The sequence below is a fragment of the Podarcis raffonei genome, chromosome 11, assembly GCF_027172205.1.
Source record: "Podarcis raffonei isolate rPodRaf1 chromosome 11, rPodRaf1.pri, whole genome shotgun sequence".
NCBI classification, from domain to species: domain Eukaryota; kingdom Metazoa; phylum Chordata; class Lepidosauria; order Squamata; family Lacertidae; genus Podarcis; species Podarcis raffonei.
The window spans coordinates 26,202,640-26,213,944 of NC_070612.1; the positions used below are offsets into that span (position 1 = coordinate 26,202,640).

The 11,305-nt window shown below is 42.3% G+C and overlaps 1 protein-coding gene across 2 annotated transcripts in view; it reads left to right on the top strand.

The window, feature by feature from the left end:
* Positions 1-8,840, top strand: part of CWC27 (CWC27 spliceosome associated cyclophilin) — a 126,960-nt gene extending 118,120 nt beyond the window's left edge. The window contains exons 14-15 of one of the 2 annotated variants that reach the window (XM_053407875.1): positions 8,410-8,452; positions 8,808-8,840. In XM_053407875.1, coding sequence (XP_053263850.1) covers positions 8,410-8,452; positions 8,808-8,825 — 61 coding nt within the window. In that variant the 3' untranslated portion in view covers positions 8,826-8,840. Of the gene's footprint in view, positions 1-8,409; positions 8,501-8,807 lie in introns of those variants that run through there. The other variant, XM_053407874.1, reaches the window with a different exon arrangement.
* Positions 8,841-11,305: the final 2,465 nt, after the last annotated feature.

Genomic DNA, 11,305 nt, shown 5'->3' on the forward strand with positions numbered 1-11,305 from the left:
ATGTAAATGTGGGGTCCCAGAAAGGGTTTCTTCATAGAAGAGGAAAGGAAAAAGGGAATAGAGGATCAGGCTAATTCAAATTGAAGGCCAGGTGGAATAGCTCTGTCTTACAGGCCCTGCGGAAGCCCTAGTCTCATGGGACAGAGAATTCCACCAGGTCCGAGCCAACACTGAAAAAGCTCTGGCCCTGGTGGAGGATAGTCTGGCTTCCTTAGGGCCCGGGATCTTTAAGCTATTATTATTCATGGACCTTAGGGTCCTCTGCGGGACATCCCGCTTTGTCAACTGTCATACCAGGACTTGTAACTACTGCAGACAACTTCACATCTTGAAAGGAGTAGAAGAAGGAAGAGAAGAAATGCCTTTCTATCATTTCAGAAGCATACCCACTTATAAAAAACATGGACAGCCCTAGTTGACATCGACCAGCCTTTACTAAAACCTGTCTCATATCTCCCTAAACAAAGGTCATGTGCACTGAAGGAAAGGAAGGAGTTCATAAATTGACCGTGCTGGTCTATAAAGAAGTCTAGTAAACATCACATTTATCAGAACCAAGATCTTCATAGGCAGCACACAGCCCAAAATGGAAACAACTGCTGCTTGAACAACAGATAAAAAAGCCTGTAGAATAATTTTGTATATTTTCACTTATTGGAAGGGTAATTTCTATACTGTATTCAGGAGAACCTGGCATAGATTCATGGTATCTATGTCTGAATATAAGGAATCTGTGAAAGTACCTGAATAGAATTGTTTGAATTCTGAGAAGCATCTGTGGGAGAGGGTTCGCCAAAAGGTGATTTTCTCCCACCCCCTACAGGAAAAGCTGCTCCAAATGATTAGGAGACTCTCCTAAATGATGTGGGCACAGGTATCCATCTCAGCGCCCCAATGTCACAGTCTGCCCCCATTCAGGAGGGTCCCCTGAGGGTTTTTCAGATGCTCTCAGGGAAAGGAGAAGGTGGGTAAGTCAACTCCACCAGCACTTCCCAGAATCCAAGTCTATATAACTAATTGCCTTTTAAAACTTTTTTTTTTTAAAAAAACCACCCTGTATTTCTATTATACTACAGGTATGACTGGGTGTCTTGGGTTTTTGTTGTTCTTAAAAGTCAAGATTATATCTTAATCCCCTTCAATTTGACTTTCTCCCTCTTAAATCCATTCCCCCCCTCCCCCAGGGAAAAAGGAAAGATAAAGGAAGTAATTACATTAGCTGTACCTCTGAACTGTATGGCTCAGCCTTCACAGTTAATTAAACTGGAACAAACTTTCAAGTTTTACTCTTCAAGGAAGTTGCCTTTGCAATGCTTTTGCAAAGCCTCTTGCTCCTAACTTTGTTGACCGGCTTGGGCATATCGGAATTAAAGCACTACTTTTTTCTTCTATAACATCCTCCCCACCCAATGGGAAACTGCAAGCTGTGAACCAAATAAATCTGTCTAGTGACTGATGTGTTTTTGTATAGTGACTATACAAAACTCCCAGGATGATGGGAAGTGCAGTCCCAAATATCTGGCGGGCACCAGCCTGGGAAAGGCTGCACTAAACAAGCAGCGTACAGAACAGGCGTTCTTCCTCTTGCTTGCCTACTGATCAGAGTCACTATCCAGTGAAAAGTTCTGCTGCTGTGCTCTTGCACAGACCTCACTGCTTTCAGTGGGGCTTGCCTGCTGGGGCATTTATTTGCCCATTCAGTTAGCTTTATCGTGGGTTTTGTTTTTGATGATTTATTTTGATTAAGCTAACTTGATCCATGCCAATTATTGTATATTCATTTCAGAGTGTGTGAAAACTTGCACTCCACCTTCTGATAAAGGTGGTTTACTTTGCCCACAGATATATTTTTTTAATCAGTTAACATAAATCATTTAAAATAAATACAAGCTAAAAATACAATTACACAGTATTGGAAAACAGTAAGTTAACTTAACTTTAGTTAAGGATAGAATACGGAATAAAGCCCTTATGGATAAACTAACGAAGCATCTTAGAGTTGTTACGGCTAAAATCTGGGTGCGGGGCTAAAATCTGGGTGCGGGGCTACTCTGCCACCCAGCTCGTTGGACTAAGTAAGTCCGCGGGTCCCTGCGGAAGAAAATGAGCTCAGCCGGAGACAGGAGCAAACTGCAGAAGATCCAAGTTTATTGCGCAACAGGTTCAAGACGAGATTGAACCGCGAGAAAGGGGTGACATAAACTTTTGAAACTTCCCTCCATGTCCCAGAATACAGTGCAAAATACATCCAGTTACATCATGAATACATTAAGAAGAGGTTGGGTTACACAGGATTAACATATGGAGGAGGGAGGGGGAATATGCAGAGCTGGAGATATGCGCAGATAAGCACATTCTGATGAGAAGACAATGGTCCATGTACTGGCATTTCCTGGAGGAAAGGCTTGGCAGAGTGATTTGACAGGATTAGGGTCTTGACACCTTGCTTGAGGGATTATGGAGGACAGGGGAGGTGTGGTGGAGTCCTAGAGAAATTGAGCAAATTGGCACGTTGATTTTCTATGCATTTTATAGATTTTAGTCCCTTTTGACATTGACAATTGGAAATAAATTGATATATTGTAGCGAAGAAGAAGGTGAAGAAGACATGCCCCCCCTTCCGTATCAGAGTGCATAGGAACACAAAGATCCAAGACAATTTTGAAACTGTATGGTACATGAAATCATAGAATTGTAGAGTTTGAAGGGACCCCAAGGGTCATCTAGTCCAACCCCTGCAATGCAGGAATCTCAGCCAAAGCATCCATGACAGATGGCCATCCAACCTCTGCTTAAAAGCCTCCAGGGAAGGAGGATTATTCAGTACACCCGAAAGGAAGTGTTGTCCCCTCACCACCAACTACCCATGGTTCTCTTGGGACAATCTGTTAAGACAGAGAGTAGAAGATCCTTAACTGCTATAATAAACTAAACTATTGTACTAATGTTTGCAGCATTTACACTGTATATGCATGGAATGTTTCTTGGGGGTGCAGAGTATATGAGGGTTATTTGTTATATGTATTTTTTGAGACTGGAAAAATAAATAAATTTTTAAAAGAGTCTTTAATTTTATCACCCCACCTGCCGTTTTTGTTAGTTAAAGCTGCCCCCGTGCTATATGTATGCCTGCACCAAAACTGAAATTCTTTCCCTTTGATGCTGAACAATTGTTCATCTTTATTTCAGAAGGATTGTAAATCATTCCCTTTTTTCATATGGCTTCGGGGGTCTCTCTTTAGATGGTTTATTATGTTGACTGACTGACTCATACTTTTTGTTTTTATTATTTTGCCTTGTGTTTCCTGATTAAATTTATACATTTTTTGTTTAATTCTCTCTCCTGGTACTGAGCACTGCTTTGAATTTGTATTGAAAATAATAATATGTACGGTGCTTAAAATAAATAAATAATATTTGGAAATGGTTGCACCCTTGTTCTGGACCATACCTTGAAACTTTAAAGCAAGGAAAGTTCACAGATCATGTTTATCCACAAGATGAATGTCACTGTCGCCTCATTAGTCTGGCAAATTTGATAAAAGTAGCTGAAGTGTAGTACCTTAAAGTTTATTGTGGGCATAGTACATTGACTTTTTATTTGAAATGAAGACACTTAATTCTCAATTGTGACCTGGACCAACTTCTTATGTAAGGAAGCAATGCTGAGAGTTAATAAGCCCAGAATGGACATGTCTCATGGAATCAGAGAGTTGGAAGGGACCCACCCCAAGGATCATCTAGTCCAACCACCTGTAACGCAGGTGCTATAAGAAAAAAAACTGCTCCTTTTCCCTTATAGGGTACCCAAGAGCCCATATGTAGGTTCTCTATCGGTAGGAGAAAATAACATAGGTCTGCCAGAGAATATTGAGAAGCAAAGCAGCTAGTAAGCCTGATCTTTATTTAACAGTTGCAACAGGGTGCTCACACCCCCACTATGCAGGAGGGAGGAGGAACCCAAAACAAAGGTGTGCAAGCCCTTATATAGACTTTTGAAATTGCCACCCTATAGCTCAAGACCACCCCCCAATACATCATACATACATCACAGAAGGGGCGGCCTACAGCAGAATCCTGTCTGGCAGGAAACCTGTTAATGGGTTTACCTGGAGAGCCTGGCCATTCTTTTGTGATGATAAATACTTAATTCCTGAGTCCAGGTCACAGGCTCACCCTATTCATACACATATATACCCTTAAAACAGGATTTGTGAGCAAAGAGACAATGGGCGGGGGGTTCCCATTTCCTTCCTCCTTGCAGAGAAACATTTGAGATCAATTTGGGAGAGTCAAAATGGTTTCAGGACTGTTTGCCTGGGTACATTTATGAACATTTATTTTATATCTTCGACCTTACAATTCTCATAACACAGGGATATGCAGCTGTCCCTTATGGGGATCAAACCTGCAACCTCGATGCTGTCAGACCATGTTCTAACCAACTGAGCTATCCAGCTATGTGTTACCACTGAGCCAAACTCATCTTCATGTGAGATGCTAAGAAGCAGTAGCATGTATCAAGCAGATGAGTTTGGTAAAATGAAGATGCCAGTTCACCCATGAGAGTTGGGCCAAATATTCACCAATGGAATTTTTCAAGATAAAAAGTGAGGGGAGGTTTGTAGAGCCCAAAACGTTTCCCAAATATTTGATTTTCCTTTCTCAATTTTCTCCCCTCCTCCCATTTGCCACAATGGTAGCGTCCCCTCTCTGCTCCAGATACCTTCTTTCCCCTTGAGTGATCCCAGCCATTTAAGGAACACGTAAAGCTGACGTCACTATATAACCAATCAGAGCTGACTACGTCACAATGTCACAAGCCAATTTAGGGAGACGACAGAAGGTTCATGCTTGCAGCCCGCCTGCCCAAACAGGAAGTAAAGCTGTAACTAGATTTTGGTGAGTAGCCTGTAGGAACCATGTTATAAGAACACAAACCTTCCTGGTTTAAGCCACTGTTCTGTTTCCATCTGGATACCTCAGGAAGTTTGCAACTGGGTCATAAAGAAGAGGAGTTTGGATTTGATATCCCACCTTTCACTCCCCTTCAGGAGTCTCAAAGCGGCTAACGTTCTCCTTTCCCCTCCTCCCCCACAACAAACACTCTGTGAGGTGAGTGGGGCTGAGAGACTTCAAAGAAGTGTGACTGGCCCAAGGTCACCCAGCAGCTGCATGTGGAGGAGCGGGGAAGCGAACCCGGTTCCCCAGATTACGAGTCCACCACTCTTAACCACTACACTATACTGGCTCTCAAAAGCGTAGCCATCCCCTGTTGTTCACTTGGATCAAATAAAGGGGCTCACATACACACGGGTTTACATACAGAACACACTGTGTGTGGCATTTCTGATTGAAGTCTAGCTGGTAACAGGACTGAGAAACATATTTGCTTAAGATCCTGGAGAGATGGTGCCTGTGAGAGTGGACAGATGCATGGCAGGGTAAGGTAGTGTTGCCATACGTCCGGAATTTCCTGGACATAGCCAGTATTTGGACCTTGTAAACAGCATCTGGGTGAAAATCGGTCAAATGTCCTGGAAAATCCAAATGTATGGCAGCCCATGTCAGAAGTGTAGATTTTGGTGAATTTCATTTTAAAAATAGCTCAGAAACTCAACAACTTTGGGCAAAACTAAAAACCCTACAACTTTTGTGTCTGGATTTTCATTTTTTGAAATATGGCAACCCTAGGGTAAAGTAGTTCCTTATATCCACTGGAAAACTGCACCCTATGAAGATTACCTTGTTCAGACCAACAAATACACGCACGGAATTTCAGATGGTGGCACTCAGCACCAAAATCTTTAACGTTCCAGAGAAGCACAGCTCAAGGGACCTGGCATACTGCCCAATTCCTTACTAAGTGTGGAATGAGCTATTCCAAAAAGCAGTCTAACAGAAGCACAGTTAAAGGGATTCTTCTATTACATCTGACAAATAAATATTGTTTATTGGGACTTCGGGTATAATGTACATTTACTGCATCAGTTTTAGGATCACACTAGAAGCCTAAAATGTGGTCTGTAATTATGGCCAGAATAGTTGGGTACAAGATGAAAAAATAAAATAGAGAAGTTTGTGGGCTAAATTCTCGGTACGCTTATAGAAAGAAAGATGTTTTTCCAGACAGCTTGGCAATCCACTGCTGTTCTGGAACGGGAGGGAGGAAGAGCAAGACTTTTAAATTTCTGCTTCCTTTTACCATTCATAATGTATATTGGTGCTACTTACTACTGTCTGAATCACCAGAAATATGTTATAGTCTGGCAGGAGAGTTGCACGCCCCAAGACTTAAGTGATAAAAATGATTGCCCATTGTTTCTCCTCTGCTCAGTGGCCCTGGATTTTGGCAGCATGCTAGAATATTTGTGACCTTTGAAACGAGTCTTACAATCCTGTAGTAAAAGTTCTCATTATCTTAATATACTGCAGGTTTTTGAGGGAGAAAATAAAAAGTAGAAGCTCCAGACAATTTGGCACCAAATGAATAAAGAATAATGTGAAAGTCATGGTTTGCTTTACTGAGGGACCTCCGTGATAAGCAATTTGAAAAGGAAATCATCTTTATGGCCAGAATCACTATCTATCTTGCCTCAACTTTCCAGACAGTTGTTTCTTAGGAGACTAGTGTAACAGCCATCACTCTTGCTGTCATGCTGCAGCATTCTCTTGTGTCTTTGAAATATTCTCTGTTCAAAGGTGCCAGCAGGCTGCCCTCTGAGGACTGATGGACTCCAATGCCCATCAGCCCTAGCCAGCGTTACCAACAGCGATAAAGGGAGCTATAGTCTAGTCACCAGGTTGATGAAGGCTAATCTAGACATACATTCCAAATGGCATACATACGTATTCATCAGTAGCGTGCGGTCCGTGGACTAGGAGGACTAGGCTAGTCTCCTAAATGTTCCCTTAACTCCTCCTTTCCAAAGCTCAGGAAGGTAAGCTTCTGCTCGGCTTAGGGTGGGAGATGTGAAGCTCACACACAAACGTGCCCCCGCCCCAATCGCCCTTGCAAGCTGGCACCTAGGGCCCTAACTATTCCCCTATGAAAAAATTCACCACACACCACTGGTATTCACTTACACACATGCAATCTGAAGAATGTGATGCTCAAGGTTCATATTTCCCAGGGTAAGGATGGGATTGAGTTCCAGAAAATGGGATGAATGCCTGGCATGGAATCACAAGACTTCTTGTACACAGTCCAAATCCTGGAAGGGTTAATGTACTCACTGGGGCTTATGGAGTTATAGTAGAAAACATCTGGAAGGCACCAGGTTGGGGAAGACGGAGTGTGCCATGAATCTTTGTTATCCTCCCATCTTGAGATATTTTTTTTTTGCCCCCCTCCTACTTAGCATCAGGGTGCAATTGATATAAAAGTGGTAGTGTTTCAATAAATTGAGTTGGCTTAGAGGTCTTCAGGTGTTCACAATATGCAAGAGTTCAGTACATTGAGTGGTACCTCGGGTTACAGACACTTCAGGTTACAGACGCTTCAGGTTACAGACTCCGCTAACCCAGAAATAGTACCTCGGGTTAAGAACTTTGCTGCAGGATGAGAACAGAAATTGCGCGGCGGTGGCACGGCGGCAGCGGGAGGCCCCATTAGCTAAAGTGGTACCTCAGGTTAAGAACAGTTTCAGGTTAAGAACGGACCTCCGGAACGAATTAAGTTCTTAACCCGAGGTACCACTGTAGTTTCTGCCCTTTTAAGTTCGCTGTTCTTCCTTCATGCAACATACAATGCACATCCATGCAATACCAGTCCAGTCAGATTACACTGACCAGATCCAGACTAGTTTAGCTTCACCAAAGTGGCATGTACCTTCAGAACATACCAGAAGGCATAAAGGAATGCAGACACCTAGTGGTGCCCTGCAGATGTTGTTGGACTCCAAGTCCCATCATCCCTTATTATTGACCATGTTTGCTGGGATTAATGAGACAACATATGGAGAGCAACAAATTGGCTACCCTTGACCTTGTTTCTTCCCCCATGCCTACGTGTGTATATTCCTGCACATACATAAACACACACAGTATTCACCAGTCAAAAATGCATTATTGTACATGACTGAAAGGGATAAACCAGCTATCCAGTGTCAGTTTATTTATATACTCCCTTGCTGGGAAAATGTTACAGCATAGAAAAAGTCCCCTTCAAACCAAAGACCTTGTTCCCTGACCTGAGCCTATGGTGGTGGTGTTTTTTAATGCTTCTTTAACTTTCTTATCACTGTGCAGAAAGTTAAACTAACCAGGAACATCTGCAGAGTGCTTCATTTTAAATTTACAATACAGAACTATGTAACTGGCATATGTATATCTTAAATGAGGTGCCACTGACTAAACTCTTCTCTGGGAAAGAAAAAAAAAAGGAAATGACATGGGAATTTTTTGCAGGGACAGCCATACCTGCCACTCGAACAGCGGGAACAAGAAAAATGTAAGTATGGGATTCCACTACATTTGGCCATAAGTTTGGTTTTTCTCTTCTCCCTGTCACCCTATTAAATATATATAGTATGTATGCCATGGACTAGATGAATGGTTAGAAGACCCAGCTGGGGAACTCCCAAGGGAAGATGGCTCAGAATCCGGAGATTGGTGGTGGGGCAAGAGGGAGTGGCCAGAGGGAAAAGTGGGAGAGGAGGAGGTGGAAGCTGAAGAGGTAACAGGGCTTAGGGAGCAGGGAAAGCCTGTGGCAGAGAGAAGTTGGGAATCAGAGGCAGGAACCTCCAGTCTTGGCAACTGCTTCAAGCTGAGTTGCTGTGCTCATTTGGCCTGACACTCCTATACAGATGATCCTGTTTTGCTAATGAAGAGTTAACTTCAGGTTGCTTGGTGTGAATGACTGCTGGCTTGCTCCTTGACTAACCAGCTACAGTGGTACCTCAGGTTACATATGCTTCAGGTTACAGACTCCGCTAATGCAGAAATATTACCTTGGGTTAAGAACTTTGCTTCAGGATGAGAACAGAAATCGTGCTCCGGTGCCACGGCGGCAGCGGGAGGCCCCATTAGCTAAAGTGGTGCTTCAGGTTAAGAACAGTTTCAGGTTAAGAACAGACCTCCGTAACGAATTAAGTACTTAACACGAGGTACCACTGTACTCCTATTCACGTCTGCTCATAAGTATGCAAATGTCTCATAATAAACAAAATTTTGTATAGAGTGTTGAGTAGTATACACATTTTTGCAAGTCCCCCCCCAATATAATGCATTTTAATGTTCACTAATATATGAATTTTTATGCACACTTTACCTTACTACATGCAGTTGTGTACACATTATTTGGCTACATGCAGTTGTGTACACATTATTTGCAAAATTCAGAAAAGTGTGAGTTTTGTAATTGCTGTGTTTCAATTTGCATGTTGCTTCAGAAAGTGCAAATTTTCGAAGTCTGTCTTTAAATGTAAACCGAATCAAATTTATTCCCTATGCCTAGCTAGGTTTAATATAGTCACTTGCTTTAATACATCTTAATACACTTGCTTTAATACATCTTTAATACAAGTACACCTTCTCTTTCTATTCACAAATGCAGGTTTTCATGGAAATATATCATTTCATTTTTCACAAAATAGAATGGATCTTGCCAAAACCACTAATCAAAAACTGACTTAATAACATGCAAGGAATTCTAAAATCAAGAGAAAACGGCCTATCAATCAGTAATATACAATGAAGCAAAAACATTGATGAGCAATCCAATGCAGATGTTAGAAAATGTACACTGGAATTTGCCAGGCAGCTAGGAATTACCATCAATCAATACAATCATTTATTTAACAAAATTCATATATTACCTAACTGTAATTAAAACCTCTAAGAGGTTATAAACAATCTAAAATGTAACCTAGTGGGAAAGCTGGACATGGGTCCCTCTATTTTTCATGCTCATGTGGTAAGTGCTTTTGCTTATGGGGTCAAAGCGTTACCACCCATCTACAAGACAGCTTAGGGGTATCCCAAGACTTACAGAAGAACAACAGATCTTTAGGGTAGAATAGGGTTGGGATGCGGGTGGCGCTGTGGTCTAAACCACTGAGCCTTGGGCTTGCCAATCGGAAGGTCGGTGGTTCAAATCCCCGCGACGGGGTGAGCGCCCATTGTTCAGTCCCAGTTCCTGCCAACCTAGCAGTTCGAAAGCACGCAGATAAATAGGTACTGCTCCAGTGGGAAGGTAAATGGCGTTTCCGTGCGCTGCTCTAGTTTTGCCAGAAGCAGCTTAGTCATGCTGGCCACATGACCTGGAAAAACTGTCTGTGGACAAACATCGGCTCCCTCGGCCAGTAAAGCAAGATGAGCACCGCAACCACAGAGTCATTCGCAACTGGACTTAACAGTCAGGGGTCCTTTACCTTTACCTTTTTTAGGGTTGGTCAATAGCTCAATAAGGTCAGGGTCTGCTCAGTGAGTGGCAATGCTTGCTGACTTTGGGGTGGGGGCCAGAAAACCAGGGTAGAGAGAAGATGGAATGAAATGGAAAGAATCCTGAGCGGAAGCTCTCCATACATTTTGCTGCAGGCCCCATTTGTATTATTCAACAGGACCTTTTGCAGAAGAACATCCCAATGAACTGAGAAGAGCTACAGCTCAATTGTGGAGTGCATGCTTTACAAGCAAACAGCCCAGAGTTCAATCCTTGGTATGTCCAGGGTGGATCTGCATCCACAATACAGATCAAGATGGCTCACTGGTCTGACTCAGTAGAAAGCAACTTCCTGTGTTCCTATGATTGTGACCCTCGTCTAAACCACAGAGTTCTCTTGAGATCTGTACAGAAAACAGATCTGCATTCTTTATTTTCAGCCCCTGTCCAAGCTGACACAAATGAAGTGAACATAAATATACTGTTAAAACAGGTCAGTTCTGTTTTCCCTAATGAAAACAGGGACATGTGCCTTGCTGAAATGGTACCAGACCAGTAGCTAGATATGTTCACAGCCATCAAAGATGCATTCACAAACCACCTAATAGGATTGCTTTTTCAAAGAATTAGTCATCAGATGAAAGTACTTAGTATATAAAAGAATGAGCAGCAGTATGTCCTTAAAGAATCTGGAAAAACCTCAGTTCAGACAGAAATCGCAATCAACCAAATAGCTAAAATATTACATATATGAGAAACTTCTTAAAAGCTTCATCCTGCCCTACCCACTAGTTTAAGTTTGCAGTTTTCACTTCTGAAAAGTTCGTTTTCTTCCTGCTCAGCATGGTGGTGCTGAATAGGTGCTCTCTAATCTTAAAACACTGAAAGGGGGAAAATAGATGAAGATGGTTCTTCTCTGTG